At 42.5% G+C, this 21,737-nt stretch overlaps 1 protein-coding gene across 1 annotated transcript in view; it reads left to right on the plus strand.

Moving 5' to 3' along the window:
• Nucleotides 1-332: 332 nt before the first annotated feature.
• The window catches only part of znf618 (zinc finger protein 618), a 42,526-nt gene continuing 21,121 nt past the window's right edge, over nt 333-21,737 (plus strand). Inside the window, 4 exon segments of the mRNA XM_048259487.1 lie at nt 333-525; nt 8,175-8,463; nt 16,673-16,750; nt 19,189-19,233. Of these exon segments, the coding sequence (XP_048115444.1) occupies nt 8,220-8,463; nt 16,673-16,750; nt 19,189-19,233 (367 nt within the window). The 5' untranslated portion in view covers nt 333-525; nt 8,175-8,219.

The following is a 21,737-nucleotide window of genomic DNA, read 5'->3' on the forward strand; positions in this document are numbered from 1 at the left end:
ATCCAAGTCAAACAAAAAAACATTTTTTACTTCAGATTTTGACCAGGATTGTTCTAATGTTCTAAGGACACTGTTTACACAAGATACACCATGTTTCTGCTGTACCCTCACTTGGCCTTTTCTGTAGCGAAGGCAAGCGGAGATGGCGTATTCTTTCTCGGTCTGAGATGTCCACTGGAGGTGTTGTCAGTGTCTTTGCCTCTCTCTCCTCACATGAGCGAAAAGCACTTAGCTTCCACCCCACACACACACACACACACACACACACACCACCCCACCACCTTCTGCATAAATTCTTGAAACTTTCCACAGAGCAGCGAGTGTAAATTTCTACTGTGAACTTCCCCCGCTCCCAGACCTTGGGCTAGCGTAGCATGAGGCCGAATGGCTAATTTTAACCCGTCGCACTCCTCCTTTCAGGACTCACTCTGTCTCTCTCTCTCCAGCTCTCCGGGAAGACGGTGGCATTGGACTGAGAGGAGCTCTGACCAGACCCCCGACCCCTCAGGCTGCGGCGGCAGAGAGGTAGGCCTCCTCGCCGCCCTCTCGCATGACACTCCGACGCAACTCTAGTTGAACACTCAGACGCAAGCCTTGAGTCAGGCCTAGTTTTCATTTCCTTTTCTATTAACGGGCAAAGAGGAGGGAGAGGAGAGAAGAGAACATGACGTCATCGCGTGCAGCTACTTAATGTCTGTTGTGTTTTAATAGGAAACCACAACTCTCTTATCTCGAGCTTTGTTGAAATTAACTTCCGTCTCAAGTCACCTCCCTGTGTGTCTGTGTGTCTGTGTGTGTGTGTGTGTGTGTGTGTGTGTGTGTGTGGTGTGCGCACATGACCCTTGCTGCTCTGTGTTTTTTCCTAGTATTGCATTCATTTGTGTGAGTGTGTTGGCTTAGAGGACCCTTGCTGTTCTGTGTTTTCTTCTGACCCCCTCCTCTTTGAGACCACGGTAGATGGTTCATGACGTGCTCTTCATGTGGCGATAGGACCTTAGAGCTGTGATATTAAAGATGTGAGTATGCAGTGCCTTGGCATGCTTCCCCTGCCCTGTGTTTCTGCTGTGCTGGACTGGTTGTAAATATAGGCCTTTTTGCTCTGTATTTTTCTCTGGTGATATGAAATTAAACCTTTGTTGGTTTCATGAATTTATGTATGAACTGAAAGAATTGCTGCTGAAAACAGATGCTTAAACACCCTCCACCCCCACCTCGCAACTACACACACACACACACACACACACACACAGAGATGCTAAAACACCCTCCACCCTACCTCACAACTACCCAATATCCTTGGTTTTTAGAGCAGTCTCTAAAAGTTCAGGCTTTCTAAAAATGAAAATGTGCAGCCGAAGGTAATTTATATGAAAATTGTGTGTGTGTGTTTGTGGGGGTGTTGTTAGGCACATGAATTGCCCTTTAGTTTAAGGGATCTATACATCACAATAGGGCAGGTCTGCTTGTCAGTTCCTGCATAGCCATTTTGATTTTCATCAAAAATTTAATCTGGCTGTGTTCAAGGGCTTAGCGGCAGGCCGGATACTGCCTTGAATTTCTAATTTTAGTCTGTTCTTTCAGGATTTATATTTGTATAATTCAAGTCTGAGTTTCGTTTCAATATCCCCCCCTTTATTAAAATTTAATTCACATTTGCATATAAATTGAAAAAGGTTTTATGGAGATTGCTGTGCCATTTGGATTGGAATTTTTAAGACATGACATTTTTTTTCTGTTTTCAAACCAGTCTAGATAATGGAGGCCGAGGGGAAGAAAGGGGAAAAGAGGTTTTTTTTTTCTCTCTGGGATGTATATTTTTCTCTGGGATGTATATTTTTGCATTATTGCGGATGACAAATTCCAAAAGCAATCATGGAGATGCAGGGGAAAGTAATGTGGAGGCTGTTATTGAGAATGAGGGAGACGGTAATCACTTTAAGTCTCAGTATGTGATAATAATAGAACCCCATTTTGTATTGAAATATTATTTGCAAAAGTAATTTCCTTACTTGGCCTATGTTTCAAATACATTGTATAGTCATGCAGTTTTTGGTGCATCCATACAAATTGTCATATCATGTGTCCAGTTGCCATATAGATATGGAGTGAAGCACATGGTTAGCACACGGTGCAAAAGTGCCTAGCACATAGTGAATGCTTTACCTCTGTGTGTAGAAGGGCAAGTAAAGCAGTTAGTTCTCTATTATAAATACTGTATCCACGATAAAACAGAATTATGCCTGTGTTCAATGATGCAGAATGGAGCTATTCTCATTTTTCAATGTCTTGTCTTTGTGTTGCTGAAACATTCTTTGTGGTGGCAAGGATCCAATGTGTAGCGATTCGTGCAGCCTTGACGACGTTCCAGCCTGCTAACATCTAAAACCCTTTTCGGCTCATGCGTAGCGATACGTGCAGCCTTGACGACGTTCCGTAAGGGATAATGTATAGAACGCCGGTCATTATGGGAAAATAAGTCCCGACAGGGCGAACCGGACCCTGACGCACCAGCGGAGGGGTCTTGTTTCTCCCTGAAGGGACTTATTTTCCCATAATGACCGGCGTTCTATACATTATCCCACTTATTATACGGCTACTTGCCAAAACGAAAAAAATAAACTCCATGATATGTCTCTTTACACTTATTTGTTACCATTTCGCGCGTGGCTTTTGCTGAGAAACAAATAGTTCGCAACACACGCTGAACTTGAATCAAATATTCTTTAGAACACAGCTGATCAACCGTCTGCTTTCACTTTTGAATGAAGTTCCAATGCAAGAAGTGACCGGAATACTTGATATGATCAGCAGCACAAAACCCGTTGTCATTGACAGCGGTAATTATATGTTTGCAGCGGTAATTACATTAATTTATTTTACCGTAGAACGTTGGGAAATCCCATTCAAGTCAATCGCAAAAGCGTTCTACTTGTCTTGTGAAGAGCCGTGTAATAAAGCCTGCTAACACCCTTTTCGGCTCATGCAATATGTGCAGCCTTGACGACGTTCTTTTTCACCAGAGGTAGCAGTGGCCCACTCTTTGTGTGTCCATCTAGCAGAATGACCCTTCCTCCGCTCGTCTTATTCCACTGCTGGAAAAAGGTTGTACTCCTCGATTTGCTTCTTTATATTGGACCAGCATGAAGCCCAATCAGTGGGTTCAATAAATTCCTCTTTTGCTATTGATTGATTTCTTTCATCTCTGTTGAAATTGCAGAAGGAGAAAGGGAGGATATATAGCCCTTGGCAATTCTGTCTTTTATTGGCATCCAACCTGTGCAAATGTTGAAAATTGAATTATAAAACGGATATTTCCACTTCTGAAATATGATTGTCTGAGTCATATTTGAAGCCTTTCTCGTCAAATACCCTCGTAATGAAGTCACACACTTGACCACATATCAATTCGATTTAATGCAGCAGGAACTGCTGACTTTTGTGGTTGTGTTGCTAGGCAACTGGAAGCTACGCTACAATGATCTGTTTTGTATGTTGCCTTTATTGATAAATGTTAATTAACATATTGATTGGACAATGGTCTAATGCATTCTGTTAAAGTGAATTTCTTTACAAATTGCCTTATGCCACTACATTGGTGCTTTATTTCAGCACTGCACACACCCACTGCTGTAATGCCACAATATACATTAGATTAGCCATGTTAAAAGGCCTAGCCCAAGCAGCGCACTATTGCAGTTCATAGACATATGCTTGGTGATTTTGATCCCATATGCAGCACTATGCAGCCCATTGTGATCCCATATGTGAGTATGACTTCATGGAGTCAGTAGTGAAAAGATATGTTTGCTGGTTTCAGCACCATCCTTGTGAGAGAGTAATTGTGTAGATTTGTTAATTCTGTCATCAAGTATGTTGCAGTCCTAACATGAGGTGGCAGTTTCTTCATTAGATATGATAATATATTTATTGATATTAATTGGTTTAAAATATAGCATAAACTTTATACTTATGCCTAACATTAACACTAAATCCTGTCAGTGTTAGGCATCTACGTTCATATTGCCTGTAGTGTTGACATCAATGGAAGTGTTTTCATGACCAGTGTTTTAAGTGTTAGTAAAACAAGTCTTTAGGAGAGATTGTGCAACCAGTCCCAAAAGTCTAAAGAACACCTACCCTGCTCCTATTAAATATCGCTTGGTTCTTTATGGAAAACTGTTTTGCATGGTTAGGATTTACATGGGTAATGTCAGCTTTTTTGTGCATTTAAAAACACACACACAGAACCTTCTGCTTGCCAGTTGAAGTTTGTTTGGTTTGACCATACCGACATAAGAGAACACATTGCCTTGCTGCAAAACTTAACAGAGGTCTTTTTTGTGCATTTAAATCACACACACAGAACCTTCTTTAGCCTATTTGTTGTGTGTGATTTGTAGCACTATGGAATTGTTTCACCTTGAATCTTGTTAATTTGAGAGAGATAGATAGATACATACATACATTCATACATACATAGATACATACTCTAACTGCGTTAGAGAGAGAGCTTGAGTAAGAGGAGCACTGACCAAACCAAGCCCATGTCTGTTTCAGAGCAACCCTGATCCCCAAACCAAGCCCAAGTCTGTTTCAGAGCAACCCTGTTTCAGAGAACCCCTGATCCCCAAACCAAGCCCAAGTCTGTTTCAGAGCAACCCTGTTTCAGAGCACCCCTGATCCCCAAACCAAGCCCACATCTGTTTTAGAGCACCCCTGTTTCAGTGGTATTGTACGTGTACTGGTGTACCTGCCATCGGACAGTAGAGATGATCTATCAGAACGTGTTGTTTCAGTACTCTGTACTCATGATGGTTCAAAGTCAAAAGTCAAAGTCTGCTTTATTGTCAATTTCTTCACATGTCAAGACATACAAAGAGATCGAAATTGCGTTTCCTACTATCCCACGGTAGAGACGACATATTTTACCAATTAGGTCCACAGACAAACATAACATTCAAGTAAACAATATCAAAAGTAAAAATAAGAAGGCACATACAATGAAGAAATAAGAGCAGCAAAATTTGGTAGAAAATTGTGACAGTCAATATAATAGTGCAGTCAGACAATAAATATAATAGTGTTCTGTTTCAGGCCAATGGCAAAGTGGTTATGAGGCAGCAGAAGTGTTCAGGACAACAACAAGTTGCAAGTGTGTGGAAGTGTGGCATAGTGCAAGTGGTGGTGCAAGTGGAAGTGCAGGTAAGTAGTGCAGTGGAGTAGTGCAGGTGGACAACAACAACAAGGTAGTGCAAGTGTACAAGTGCAGGGTGGAGTAGTGCAAGTGCAGTGCAGGTGGAGTAGTGTTAAAAGTGGAGTAGTGCAAGTGGAGTAGTGCAGGGGTCTAAAAGTCCAGGATGTTATGTAGCTGAGGGTGGAGGGGGGAGAGAGTTCAGGATCCTAACAGCCTGGTGTATGAAGCTGTTGGTGAGTCTGGTGGTGCGGGAGCGCAGGCTTCTGTACCTCTTCCCAGAGGGCAGTAGATCAAACAAATTGTGAGCGGGGTGACTTGCATCACTCACAATTGTGGTCGCCTTGCGGGTGAAGTGGGAGGTGTAAATGTCCTTCAGGGAGGGGAGTGAAGCACCAATAATCCTTCCAGCTATGTTCACTATGCGCTGCAGGGCTTTCCTGTTCAGTGCAGCTTCCGCCCCACACAGCGATACAGCTGGAGAGGATGCTCTCAATGGTGCCTCGGTAGAATGTGGTCATGATGGCTGGTGGAGCACTTGCTCGCCTGAGTTTCCGCAGGAAGTACAGGCGGTGCTGAGCTTTCTTCGCCAGTGATGCAGTGTTGGTGGTCCAGGAGAGGTCTTCACTGATGTGCACCCCCAGGAATTTGGTGCTGCTCACTCTCTCCACCACAGCACCGTCGATGGTCAGTGGCAGGTGTTGGGTGTGACTCCTCCGGAAGTCAACAACAATCTCCTTGGTCTTGCTGACGTTCAGCAGGAGGTTGTTGTCCCTGCACCACGCGTGGTCAGAAGGTCGACCTCCAACCTGTATTGAGTCTCGGCCGGCCTTGGTGATGAGACCCACCAGAGTTGTGTGGTCAGCAAATTTCACTATGTGGTTGTTGCTGTAGGTTGCAGTGCAGTCAAGGCGTCAGCAGGGTGAAGAGCAGCGGACTGAGCACGCAGCCTTGGGGGGCCCCCGTGCTCAGTGTGATGCTGCTTGAGATATTGTTGCCAACACGTACTACTTGAAATGGTTGAAATGGATGGTTGTTGTAGATGGTATATTAGAACGTGTGTTTCAGTACTCAATACTCATGGTGGTTGTTGTAGATGGTATATTAGAATGTGTTGTTTCAATACGCTGTACTCATGCTGGTTGTTGTAGACAGCTTTGGGCTTTAGGCTAGGCTTTGCTTTTTTGTTTGACAGAACTTCAAAAAAGTGCTTTGGTCAGAAAATAGTCAAGCCTTTGATGCAATGCAGTTATTTATACAAACTGTTATTATTTTGCTATTACAGTAACTTTTTTATTGTATGCTACACTCACATAAAAAAATAATTTGCATCTGAAAAAATTTGAATATCGTGGACTCATATATTTTACATTCGTTATACAGTACCCTCCAACAGTATTGGCACCTCTGCTAAAGTTGACTAAAAAGAGGAATATGAAATCATCTTTTGGAAATTGATCTCAATGCCTTAAGTAAAATAAATGAGGACATATCCACCAGTTTTCTTTGTGAATGAATAATGTATCATAAATAAATACATTTTGTAAGTATTGGCACCCCTATGTTAAATTCCCATAGAGGCAGGTACATTTTTATTTTTAAAAGCCAGTTATTTCATGGATCCATGATACTATGCATCCTGATAAAGTTCCCTTGGCCTTAGGAATTAAAACAGCCCCACATCATCACATACCCTTCACCATACCTAGAGATTGGCATGGTTTTATTTCAGTTAGCCTAAATGCACAGGAGCAGCTATTAGTCAACTGCAACTATGTGATTATGGACGTCGGCTTCTACACTCAGTGATGCATCTCTAGTAGTGATACACTGCCCCCAGTTTCATCTCTAGTAGTGATACACTGCCCCCAGTCTCATCTTGAATTTCCCCAAGGGATCAATAAAGTATCTATCTATCTATCTATTATCTCTAGTAGTGATGCACTGCCCCCAGTCTCATCTCTAGTAGTGATGCACTGCCCCCAGTCTCATTTCTAATAGTGGTGCACTGCCCCCAGTCTCATCTCTAGTAGTGATGCACTGCCCCTAGTCTCATCTGCCCCCAGTCCGGAGCATGGGCTCATTGCTAATAGCTAGTCACGATTGCATATAGCTGCTTTAAACTTTTATTGTTTTAGTGATACTAGTCACTGCCAGGGGTCTCTGGTATAGAGTCTTGTTTTAGTGATACTAGTCACTGCCAGGGGTCTCTTATTGTAGGGTATAGAGTCTTGTTTTACTGATCCTAGTCACTGCCAGGGGTCTCTGGTATAGAGTCTTGTTTTAGTAATCCTAGTCACTGCCAGGGGTCTCTGGTATAGAGTCTTGTTTTAGTAATCCTAGTCACTGCCAGGGGTCTTTTTCCAAAGCTCAGTATCATTTTTGTTCATGTTCTCTTGCTCCATATTTAGGAGTGTTGCCTCATCCTCTGATTGGTAGGTTTTATAGGGGAGTTGAGCGGTATTACTCAAAGTCTCACATGCTCTGGTGTGGTGTCTGGATATGATTGGTGGTCTTGACATACAAACTCCTCTTCCTTAGTCTTGTAATAGTAGACTATACACAGTCTGTGAAATGATGAAGAGACGCCATATTGTAGTAGGCTATGCACAGTCTGTGTGTGGTGTGTGTGTGTGTGTGTGTGAGAAGCCATATTGCAAACAAAATGGTGCATGCAGGACCTCAAATCAAACCTTTCCTGAAGCACTGTGTGTGTGTGTGTGTCCATCCTGTTCTCACAGCACTGTGTATGTACTGTGTTCTCCCCCCTCTGTTCACATCTCCTGCTCTAACCTTCAAATTCTCCAAAATCCTTTTCAGAAACTGGAATAATGAGTTTGTTGTAAATGTTCTTTGCCCCCCCCCCACCTCTTCAGATATGTGTGTTGATTTGGCTGGGTCATCTGGGTCCAGTCCCCACATCAAAGGTTTGATCAGAATATTGTGTCTTGCCTTTTTCTCTCTCTCTCCCTCTCTCCTCCAGCTGGCCCAGTAGTGGCTCTTTTGTGAGTGTGGTGGAGGGGGCATCATGAGTGCTCAGGAGGTCCCCAACCCGGGCCTGGACCAGGGGGAGGCGGCCAGCACACAGGACACGCCCACTCCCTCGCCGTCCCCATCCGCCATCAAGACTGAGCCGGTCACCACCCCCGCCACACCCACACCTGTTCCCACGGCAACACCCACGCCCGCCAGCAACGGCAAGGCTAGCGAGAGTGGCCCGCCGGCCGAGATCTGCGTGGTCATCGGCGGCTCGCGGAGCGCCCAGGCTCAGGGTATGCCGTGCGTCAACGCTATAACATACTCCACACGACTTCACAAAAACGCTATAAAATACTCCATACGACTTCACAAAAAGGCTATAAAATACTCCATACGACTTCACAAAAAGGCTATAAAATAGTGAACAAATGTGGACTAGCGTCTCCTAAACGTTGAGATGGCGTCTTCAAATGTCTGGTTTTGTCCACACGGCAGAGATCTGCAGGTCATGCAGCTGAGCAGAGCTAAAGCACGAGGTGTGAGGAGCCATTATCTTTATTATCGTACGAAGGTGGAGGAGCTAAACCGCCATTTATCTACGCGACGATGGTGACGCGGACGCGAAGGTGTGGAGGAGATTAAGGTGTCGGAGGAGCGCGGAGGTGGAGGAGCGTCCCGCATTTATCTTAGGTGTGAGGTTCAGAGAGAGGTCGCATTATCGATGCGATACCCAGAGGTCCACGCGAGCAGGCCCCGCGTGCCACGGGACGCGATGGGATGCGATGCATTCCGCCAGGCCCTGTAAGACGAGGCAATGCGATGGAGGTGAGGAGCGTGGAGGAGTTCTGAAGGTGTGAGGAGCTTTATTTATCTGTACGGAGGAGCCAGATGCTTATTTATAAGCTGTGAGGAGCCATTTATCGCTTATTTATTCCATTATCTGGGGAGGCCATTTAGCGCCTTATTCAGATATTCCACGTCGATGACGCGAGCTTATTTATTCAGGAGCGAAGCGATGGTATTCCAAATCAACGATGAGGAGCGATGATGAGTGATGCGTGCCCATTTAGGTGTGAGGATGCTTTATTTATCTCACGGAGGCATTTATTCCGATGCGAGAGGGAGCGGAGGTGCTTATTTATTCCAAGGAGACAGTATTATTCGGCTTATTATCTGTAGGAGCGAAGCTGTGAGGAGCGATGCTTTTGAGGAGCAGTCACGAAGGCTATTTATTCCGGGTGCTTATTTATATCTTATTTAGGAGCCATTTATATTCGGCGATATCTGTGAGGAGCATTTAATCTTTTCACGCCACGCGATTTAAGGATCTTATTGTGAGGATGTGAGGAGCCATTATTCCGCCCATTATTCAAAAGGTGTGAGGAGCGTGAGGTGCCATTATCTGCATTATTCAGGAGCGTGAGGTGATGAGGCGCCGATGAAGCAATGAGGAGCGAAGGTGAGGGGGTGTGGAGGAGCGTGAAGGTGAGGAGCGCGGAGGTCTAGCCGCTTATTTATCTGTACGCTTATTTATCGTTTATTTATTCAGCTCCATTACCCGCATTATATTTATTCCGATGCTTTACGGCATCTTATATTTATCTTATTTATTTTATTTGGTCTTATTTATTTATCTGTAATGCCATTTGCTATATCTTATTTATTCAAATGCCAAATATTCAAACACTCCATTTATATATTCCGGATGCTTATTTATCTGATGCCATTTATCTGTACGCTTATTTATCTACGATGATGAGCATTTTTATTTTTTATTTATTTTACGCCATTTCTATTCTTGCACCCATTTATCTGATGCTTTATTTATTCGATGCGACATATCTGTAACGCGATTTATCTTTATTTATCTAAAATGCCATTTTATTCCAATGCCACCATTTATTCCAAATGCCATTTCATATTCGCCATTATCTTATTATATTTATATTCACGCTTATTTATCCACGCTATTTATCTTACGGTCGATGATTAACGCAACGTCACCATTTGGTCGCACGCTTATATTCAATGCGATTATCTAAACATTTATTTACGCGATATTTTATTTATTATTCAACGGCTTTTATCTTATTTATCCAAATGCCATTTATCCACCATTTATCTACGCGTACGCTTTTGACGGCCCAATGCTTATTTATCCAATGCTGATGCTTTTATTTATCTGATGATGCCTGCCTGTACGCTTATTTATTCCAGCTCCGCATTTATCTTTATTATTTATCGCCATTATTCAATGCGATGATGGTGTGACGCGATGGATATTCCAGCTGCAGGTGTGACGGGAGATTATCTGAGGTGTGAGGATAGGAGCCCGCCCATTTATTTGAGGTGCCTTTATTTATTGGGAGCGCCCACTTATTTATTCAATGCCATTTATTCACCATTAAGGTGTGAGGGGAGCGATGATGCTTATTTATTCCGCATTTATTCACATCTATTTATCTGTACGCTATTTATCTTATTTATCGCAATGCCATTTATTCAATGGTGAGGAGCGCCATTTATCCAATGCCATTACGCGATACGCGACGCGATTATCTACGACATATCTATTTATTTATCTTTACATTATCGCATATCCATTTTATCCACATTATCCATTTTCATTTTATCCAAATGCCATTTATCCAATGCCATTTTATTCCGATGCCATTTGACCCGATGTGAGGTGTGAGGAGTGTGAGGTGCGAGATGCTTATTTACGCGATGCTTATTTATTCAACGCGATATCTTATTTTTTATTTATATTCGGGAGCGATGAGGCGATGACCGATGATCTTAAATGCGAAATATTCCAACATCTTATTTATCTGATGCTTATTTATTCCGTGATGATATTCCAAATGCCATTTATTCCAATGCGATGACGATACCTACGCGATATCGATGCGCTTATCTGGCCCCGCGATATTCCACGCGATGCATTCACGCGACGGTCTAAATCACGATGATGCGATGCGATGATGATGCGATGATCCAACGCGATTTATCCGATTAATCTGTACGCGATATTCAAATACCATTTATCCAATGCGATATCTGATGCTTATTTATCCGATGATATCCAATGCTTATTTATTCACGCGATGCTTATTTTACCCGATGACGGCCAATGATGACCCGATGCGATTATCTGATGCGATGATTCAATGCCATTTATCTGTAAATGATGCTTATTACCCACGCGATGACCGATGCTTATTTATCGCAACGCATTAATTTCATTTATCGCAATGCGATGACGCAATGCTTATTTATATTCAATGCCACTTATTTATTCACGCTACGCGATGACGCGATGCGATGACGCACGCGATGCGATATTCGACATCCGATGACCTGATGATATCTTATTTATCTAACATCTATTTATCTGTACGCGATGCGATGACGATGATGCTTATTTATCGATGCGATTATATCGATGCTTTTTTTATTTATCTGTAACGCTTATTTATTCGATATTCACCGCATATTCAATGCGATGAGAGACGCCATGACGCGATGATGCATTCAGCCTGCTTATTTATTCCACGCTTATTTACCCAATGCGATGAGACCCAAATGCTACGCGCGATATTCCGATGCGATGACGCAGGCCCGCATTTATCTACGCGATGACGCCACGCGATGCGATAACGATGCGATAGCGCGGCGCCCTGATGATGCGCGATGACCGCACGCGCGATGAGACGCACCGCATTTATTCCCACGCGATGACCTACGCGATGCGATGTACCGATGATATTCACGCGATGAGACGCTACGCGCGATGACCCAGTCGATGACTCCACGCGATGACCTACGCGATGATGCGACAGCCTGATGCGATGATGCGATGCGATATTCAGCGCGATGAATGATGCGATGACCTGATGCAGATGACGCGATATCTAAGCGATGACGCATGCGATGACGCAGTCGCGATGACGCAATGCGATGCGTGATGACGGCCGCGATATTCCAAGGCGATGACGCATGCGATGAGACGGAGTGATGGTTTTAGCCGCGTGATGACGGAGTGCGATGGTTTGCGATGACGAAGATGACTCTACGCGCAAGCGCAGATGCATGCATAAAGAGACGCAATGCGACGAGCCGCGAGGCGTGATGCGATGCGATGCGATACGCATGCGAGTGAGCCGAAGGCGTGAGTGCATATGAACTGATTTTGGTTCCTCAGGAAATTACCGCCGATTAATCGGTAGTGATTAATTGATTAAATTGTTAACTATTAACAATGAATCAATTAATTGTTGCTGCCCTACACTACAGTAGATACACACAGATGAGATTACAGACGCACGCGCACACACACATGCACACACAAAAGGCTCATGTTGAGATGACTAAATATTTACTGTAGGCTCCTTACCATGTGCCGTGATGTCTGAACTATGCAAAATATACTGTTTTAGCTGACTGGTCTACTCCGAATAGAAGCGCAGTCCCTGATTATAGTCCAGTTTCCATGGAGGTCAAAAATTCTCCTCTTGCTGTCTACACACACACACACAAATGACTCCATTGTTCCTGCATAGCCCAGGCTCAGTAAATAGAAAACAGCGATAGTGTCTTGGACCGTACAATCAACTTTGTTGCTCCAGAGCACTACAGTCAGAGAGCGGTGTGGCTGATTGGCCGATATTTTGGACTGATCCAGAGAGTGGTGCGGTTGATTGGCCGATATATTGGACTGAAACATTAATGTAATGCTCATATTGGGAGGTTTTGACTGTCATGATGGTCGTAATTAGCAGTAAATGCCACTTATCTAGATAAACAATTTTACATGGGTCTATTACTAGGATTCTCTTGTACTTTAATGAGTATGCTGAAGCCATATTCTTTAATGAGCAGATATGTACTGGCATGAAAATGTCCCTCTGCGCCTACTGTTATCCGCTACTGTGTGTGTGTGTGTTAATGAGCAGATATGTACTGGCATGAAAATGTCCCTCTGCGCCTACTGTTATCCGCTACTGTGTGTGTGTGTGTTAATGAGCAGATATGTACTGGCATGGCATCCCTCTGGGCCTCCTGCTATCCGCTACTACACTTTCCTCATCATGTGACACTTTTAACCAATCAGGACTCCTTAAGAAACTGGCAATTGTGTGTCTCTTTCTATGTGTGTGTGCGCGTGCGTGCGTGTAGATGTATTCATAAAAGGGATGAACCTGCAGACATTAGCTTGTAGTGCTAGTTTAAAGGGATGAACCTGCAGACATTAGCATGTAGTGCTAGTTTAAAGGGATGAACCTGCAGACATTAGCATGTAGTGCTAGTTTAAAGGGATGAACCTGCAGACATTAGCATGTAGTGCTAGTTTAAAGGGATGAACCTGCAGACATTTAGCCTAGAAATCTAGACGCACCCTAGCGGCGGCAAATTAATTTGCTCAGCCTGTACGTCTAGTAGCACACCATAGGGATTTCTATTGGCTGACGCCGTGGACGTCATCCAATCACAGCGCTCTATTTTGTTAGATAGTCTTAAAGTGGGCTTAACTCCTGCGACGGTGAACAACAAGGAAGGTGGCCATGGCGAATGAAGAGCGGTTGTTTGAATCGGCGTTGGCTTCAACTTTGGAGGAGTTGGACTTGTGCTTTTCTTTGAAAGCAATAGGCCAGTTCTGATTGGTCAAAGCACTGGCCTATTGCATGCCTAGGCAGTTTGAAAGACCATTCTCTGCCCGCCCGTTGGATTAAGTGAGGTGAATGGGTCGATTCCAGACTATACATTTCTATGATATAGGATGGCCCGCCAGGCTAGCAGACATTAGCATATAGTGCTAGTTTAAAGGGATGAACCTGCAGACATTAGCATGTAGTGCTAGTTTAAAGGGATGAACCTGCAGACATTAGCATATAGTGCTAGTTTAAAGGGATGAACCTGCAGACATTAGCATATAGTGCTAGTTTAAAGGGATGAACCTGCAGACATTAGCATATAGTGCTAGTTTAAAGGGATGAACCTGCAGACATTAGCATGTAGTGCTAGTTTAAAGATGATGCTCATAGTGAACGAAATGGAACGATTAAGAATTTGTGGAAATGGGAGTTGCTCCTACACACACATGTAGGAGCTGCATATTTGATTTTGTTCTGGAGCCTGTAATAGTGTAATGTAGTGGTTGTGAGGTAGCTCAGTGGGCAGCCTACTTGTCGGGGGTTGTTGTGCTTGAGTCGCCCTGGCACATTAACGATGGATGGAGAGCTCTTCACCTCTGCATGGCACTGAAAGGTGTAGCATGTAGCACTGCTGTCAATTAGCATTTAGTTTATCGGTTCATATTTTAGTTTTTCCAAATGTGCTGTTTATTGGTTTGGGTTGGCTTAACATGTTTTTCTGGGTCATGCAATCATTAACAAATGTGTTTTAAAATCCCTGAAATGAAAGATTTTACATTTCACAGGACTGTTGGCAAAACAACTACTTCACAAACCAAACTAGATCATTTGTATTTTTTTCCCCATTTAGTATTTAGTCATATCTCCAGGCATATTGTGTGTGTGTGTGTGTGTGTGCGTGCGCATGCAGTATGCTACCAGAGTTCAACAAGACCTTGCAGAAAGAAAGTCACTGATGTTGAAATGAGGAAAGATAAAACTGCCATATGTTAAATTCTTTGGCTGAATTGTGACGCCTAAATATTTACCTGCCAAGCTCCGATTTCACACACAAACTGCTGAAGGGGAAAATGACGAAAGTAGTCTGTCTGTCTGTCTGTCTATATTCTTCCTTATTGGATCACTTCAGTTGACATGTCCATTAATGCATCCTGAACCCTGCTACCCAGCGTATGTGTGTATTAATGCATCCTGAACCCTGCTACCCAGCGTACGTGTGTATTAATGCATCCTGAACCCTGCTACCCAGCGTACGTGTGTATTAATGCATCCTGAACCCTGCTACCCAGCGTACGTGTGTATTAATGCATCCTGAACCCTGCTACCGGGTGCTTGCAGACTCACAGTACCCAGCATGAGGGCAGGTAGCCTGGTGGTGAAACAGCACGCTGGCCAACGCAGGGAGAGGAAGTGCTAAACGGTATGCCAGCTTCACTGGGCAGGATCTGGCCTTAAATGGCCGACAGGAAGTGCTTTTGCAAATGACATCATTGTACAGTAAAACAGAAAGTCCCCTTAGTGAACTTAACCAAAATATCTGCGCCAGCTGGCTTCCTGTCTTGGTTTTGCGTCTGTTTCTCACAGAGTTGGACTTATAGTTGCAGCTGCAGAAGTTATAAACGATATTCCCAGGCGAGCTGAATTGTGTACACTGCAAAAAATGAATTCTAACCAAGTGTTATTGATCTTATATTAAGATTAAAAAATCTATTTGGTATTGTTTTTAGTATGAAAAGACTTACCTAGCGCCCCCTCAAAAGATCATTTTGATTTAATTTAAGAAGACTTTAACTTATTTTAAGGAGTCTTATCAAGACAAATTTGCTCAATGCACTGGCAGACAAATTTGCTTGTTTTTAGGACAAATTTGCTTAACGCACTGGCAGACAAATTTGCTTGTTTTCAAGATGAGATGTCTTAAAATAAGTCAATTTTTTTTTAAATTAAGTCAAATGATTTCACAAGAAAGCGCTAGGTAAGTCTCTTTTTATACTGAAAACAATACCAACTAGTTTTTTTTATATTGATATAAGATTAATAACACTTGGTTAGATTTTGTTAGATGAGCAGTTTTTGCAGTGTAAATGCTGGTGGTGGTGATGGTGGTGATGGTTTTCCCATTTGGGGGAAGTACACATTCCTCATATGTCTGTGATTGGTAGGTGGCACGGTTCACAAAACCCACGGTTCGGTTCATATCACGGTTCTCGGTTTTGTACAGTTCTTGTTGTTATGTTGTTGTTATGTTTGTACAGTTCTTGTTGTTATGTTATATACATATAATCATCCACCTTTTAGGCTACAGCCCTTGTATTTGATAACTGGCAAACTGAGAAACTTCAGGTAAAGTAGCGCAAAACTGCAAACGTTGAGGTGCATGTAGTCTAGGTTTTATGGTGAAGGTTTTTAGGGAGTTATGTGGTCTGTAGTTGGTCTGAAAAACACACGTCTAGCATACAATCCTGTAGAGAAACTATGGCTTGCTTCTTCTGCTGGTTCTTATGTGTGTGTGGAATGTGTTCTTATCTGCAGGTTCTTATGTGTGTGGAATGTGTTCTCTTCTGCAGGTTCTTATGTGTGTGTGGAATGTGTGTGTTCTCTTCTGCTGGTTCTTATGTGTGTGTGGAATGTGTGTGTTCTCTTCTGCAGGTTCTTATGTGTGTGTGGAATGTGTGTGTTCTCTTCTGCAGGTTCTCGTGTGTGGAATGTGTGTGTTCTCTTCTGCAGGTTCTTATGTGTGTGGAATGTGTGTGTTCTCTTCTGCAGGTTCTTATGTGTGTGTGGAATGTGTGTGTTCTCTTTTGCAGGTTCTTATGTGTGTGTGGAATGTGTGTGTTCTCTTCTGCAGGTTCTTATGTGTGTGGAATTTGTGGGAAGAAGTACAAGTACTACAACTGCTTTCAAACTCATGTTCGGGCACACAGAGGTGAGACACACACACACACACACACACACCTTCCACAGGGAAGAACAGGTGTTCACAACCTGCACACACTTAAACACAAAACCATCTTTTGTGAACTTGAGAGTCAAACTTTAGTTTAAAAGCATAATTCTGTCAGAGGCATGTTCACCTTCCAGCCAGGGCTGAACAGGTGCTATGATTTGAATGGGAGTGCTGCAACCTGCTAGGGCAAGCTGCTAGGATTTGCAGGTGCTGCTAGGGCTGCTAGGATTTGAATGAATAGGATTTGAAAGTGCTGCTAGGGCTGCTAGGATTTGAATGGGAGTGCTGCTAGGATTTGAATGGGAGTGCTGCTATGATTTGAATGGGAGTGCTGCTAGGGCTGCTAGGATTTGAATGGGAGTGCTGCTAGGAGTTGAATGGGAGTGCTGCTATGATTTGAATGGGAGTGCTGCTATGATTTGAATGGGAGTGCTGCTAGTGCTGCTAGGATTTGAATGGGAGTGCTGCTAGGATTTGAATGGGAGTTGAATGGGAGTGCTGCTAGGATTTGAATGGGAGTGCTGCTAGGGCTGCTAGGATTTGAATGGGAGTGCTGCTAGGATTTGAATGGGAGTGCTGCTAGGATTTGAATGGGAGTGCTGCTGGGAGTGCTGCTAGGATTTCTCCGCTTGCCGCCATCTTGCCAGTCAAAGTGAGTTAGTTGTTCAAAACGTTTCTTTTTAGTGAACTCTGTACACACAAACAATGTTCTCAATGCTAGGGGAGTTGAATGGGAGTGCTGCTAGGAGTTGAATGGGAGGGCTGCTAGGAGTTGAATGGGAGATCATGTAGAGACCCTAGGGATACATCAAACCAAGTGTAATTTTGTGTACACACAAACGATGCTCGAGATCATGTAGAGACCCTAGGATACATAGTGTATTTTAAAAATAGTGATTCTGATGCTAGTAGTGCCCATAGCACTCCCATTCAGGAGGCCATTTGGTCTTTAAAGTGCGCTTCCGTCCTAATTATGCTTTTACACTTTAAAGTGGCGCTTCCGTCCTAAACGAGTTGCTCTTTAACACAGGTAAAGGTGGGCTAGCAAATAAAACAAGATGGCTGTCTGCTGGTGGAGACCTTAACATTGGACTATGAAACAAGGTTACTTACTGGCCTATCCAGATCACTTCAGGAGTAACCGCTGAGTTCTAAAAGAACACTGCACCAAGCATCTATAAAAAAGACACGGTATCTTGGGGTCAGTGGTTATTCCTAAAGGTACACTGGACAAGCCAATAACCTGTCCTCTTAATATAGCCCTCTGGAGGATTTTCTGAAGCCATCTTGACTTTTTTTTTTAATTATCATGCGAGCTGTTCGTTATGTGTTTCATCGACCTGCTCCGAGAGAGAGAGAGAGAGACAGACCCTAAATATCCCTAAATATTCTCAAATCTTCATGGCACATTACATGATCACACTGAAGACACTGGCTAGTAACATGTGCTATACATTTAGCCTGGTTCACACCAGACCGCATATCTCAATTAAGATGGAGAGTGGGTCTGGAAAGGCTTCATTGACCTATGACCTCCAGGGGCGTAACCAGCAGTGAAATTAAACTCCAATTGGTGCATTAAACTCTTACCAAATCGTTTCAGAAGTGCATATTTAATCTTTCTTGTAAACAAAGGTTTTAAATGCAGTTGTTGACTCCGTTCCAAAGAAAATACACATCCATATCTCTAACCCTGGTTTACACATCCATAACTCTAAATCTGTTTTACACATCCATAACTCTAACCCTGTTTTACACATCCATAACTCTAACCCTGGTTTACACATCCATAACTCTAACCCTGTTTTACACATCCATAACTGTTTAAACCTACCACCGGTTTTGCACTGCTCTATTTGTCACCATGTAAAGCCTGCCCCATGCCAGATAAAAGATTGTGATCGGTACCTGGGTTTTTGGAACTTTGGAAATGGGTGTCAATAGCCTCTTTGCCAGACTGACCTGCAGAGCAAATTCAAATTTGGTTTGTCTGGGTTCTCCCAGGCTACTATACATTTGATCGTATGTTATGTTCTATTGTAAATACATTAGTCAGATTTCATACAGTGATTTGAATATCAGTTATAAGCCAATATGACCGTGATCTTCCATGTTACCACTGCTGTTACTGCTGAAGATGCACTTTGTCATGTAGGTTATGATGAATAAACTCCTTTTCTGTCATGTAGCTTGTCATGTAGGTTATGACGTCATGTAGGTTATGACGTCATGTAGGTTATGACGACGTCATGTAGGTTATGACGACGTCATGTAGGTTATTTTCTGTAGGTTATGATGTCATGTAGGTTATGATGATATGATTATGTCATGTAGGTTATGAGGATGTCATGTAGATTATGATGATGTCTTGTAGGTTATGATGATGATGATGATAAACTCCATTTCTGTCCTTGTAGAGTCTGAGGGTGTCTCAGGAGACGGTGCCTCCCCGGTAGTAAACAGTGAGTATATGACACACACACAGTACTGCTCTATTTAATAACACACAGTACCGCTCTATTTAATAACACAGTACCGCTCTATTTAATAACACACAGTACCGCTCTATTTAATAACACAGTACCGCTCTAATTAATAACTTAATAGAAGAGTTGTAGGGCTTCATTTCCCTCAGAAAACAAAGGCATAAAAGTCTCCATTATTAGTTACTTATATATACCCCTTACACTGTTAGTTACTTATATACCCCTTACACTGGGTTAACCTATTCTGGTGTGTTACCTTCACACTGGGTTAACCTATGCTGGTGTGTTACCTTCATGCTTGCCTTGTCAATTTCTTTGTTTAAGATTTGTCCCTCGCCAGATGTAAAGAGATATAAATATAGTAATTATTTTTATCTCCAATCTAGTATTCCTAGGAAACCTTCTTCAAACATGTCATTAAAACGGCCCATTTAGGGCCTTTGAAATTATTTTTTTTTTTTTAAAGGAAACTAAAACTGTTGTAGCTGGGAATTATAAAAAGCTACAGTGAATTCACCTTGAAGTCCGAGTGGTTTGTATTCCAGTGTTGTTGCATTAGTCTGGCCCAGCATTCCTCAGCAGTTTAACCTGACTGTACAAATTAGAATATGTCTGTAGTTTGCGATATAAACGACATATCGGAGTGTGGTGAACATTGCCTGTCACCGACACTAGATAAAACGGTCTGCTGAATTCTATTCACTCTTGCTTTTACCTGTGAATATTACTGAACAATCTTATTGCATATTGGAATATGAATGAGCGTTATTGATTGCTATTTGGCAGATGAGACATTGGGGACATTTTGTACCATGTCTTTATTAAAGAGTGGAGCGTTGTTAGTTAGTATGCCATCAGCACGAGCACCATGTCTTTATTAAAGAGTGGAGCGTTGTTAGTTAGTATCAGAGCCATATAAGGGTAGAGTTGCGACAACTCCATTGACGCTAATGTTCCATTTTTTTTTTCAACAATGGCGGCTAATGGAAGCCTCAAATAGTTCCCCAAAGTTAACAATTTATAATAGCAGCAATGCAGTTACAGACTGTTTGTAGCCAACATTTCAGACTCAGATTTACATTATTGGCTCATCCGAATAATAATAATAATAACAGTAATAGTAGTAAAGTAATAGTATTAATAACCTAATTATAATAATAAACTATTTATGTATCGACTATGACAGCTTTTCTGCTGCTCAGTTTTTATCAGTTCCTTATCAAATAAATTAAAAGAGGCTAAAGCCCAATAAATGTGCCACACATAATAACCTAATATAAGATAAACCTTGCCTATACCATTTAAATTAGGCAGCACTAGGCAACACCACAAAGCGAGCTGTCATTAAGTTTTTTTGCGTTTGTAGCCTACAACTTTTATGGCGTGGCGTGTCTTGGGCTTTTAGCTTTACCATTATGTCAACATAGTTGTAACGTTATGCAATGCTCATCTAGGCTATGGATTTAAGTGGTTTAATTTTAAAAAGGGCAGCAAAAGTGGGATAAAGTGCAACTGCTTCCCCAAAACAATTCCTCCATAACTGTGAATTTAATCGTTTGATATGTGGATAACTTTCAGTGGACTAAACACATAAAAGGTAAGATTTTGTTATCACAAAGCTAGCTGGTTCGTTAAATATGGCGAAGCATATTTACAGCCAACTTTGTAGGCCTACTTGCAGCAGTGAAACTGAGTTTGTTGTTAACATTGTTGGTAACGTAAACGTTTCTTCAGTTCGGAGAAGGACTCTTTTTTTTTTTTTTTTTTTTTGCATTCATTTTCATTAGCAAAAGCTAGCCTATGCATGAGAGAACACAGATTTGAGGGAGCTGCAGCTGTTAGCATCAGCAGGTCATATTAACACAGCAGGGCACACTAGCCCAGTGATGAAGGATCGTGTAAAATCCCCATCCCCAGAAAGTTTCAAACCAAGCTTGCGCTGATGATGCATGATCACTGATCAAATTGCTATTTTCTGACACAATGCACACCTCACCTGTCTCAAGCTCTTTAGCCTAGCATCTGCTGTTCACAGCACGGTGAATGACAAACGATGTTCATGTTTATGAATTCATATCCTGGTTATTTATCGAAGGACTTACATGTCACGTTTTATATTTTATTATGATCACTCGCATTACCATGGGGTTACTAAATAGGTAGGTAATGCTACGGTTAACTTAGAATGCCCACCATTACACTGGAGATGTTAAAAAACGTTTAATTTTTTTTATTCTGCGCTGACGATAGGCTAGGCTTGGCTAGGTAATTAAGCTCATTAGCTCAGATCAGTGACTACCAGAGGAAGCGCTGGGTAGAAAGCTCAAACAAGTAATGTTAGACTAGCTGTGTTACAGTTTCTCGTTGCAATCAAAATTTCACAGGAGCTCCATGCGCTTTTGTAGGCTACACGCAGTCTCAAAAACACTGTTTACAGCTTTTCGAGTCACTGTATGAGGTCATTTATTTTATATAGCGAT

The sequence above is a fragment of the Alosa alosa genome, chromosome 12 (genome assembly GCF_017589495.1).
Source record: "Alosa alosa isolate M-15738 ecotype Scorff River chromosome 12, AALO_Geno_1.1, whole genome shotgun sequence".
Classification (NCBI taxonomy): domain Eukaryota; kingdom Metazoa; phylum Chordata; class Actinopteri; order Clupeiformes; family Clupeidae; genus Alosa; species Alosa alosa.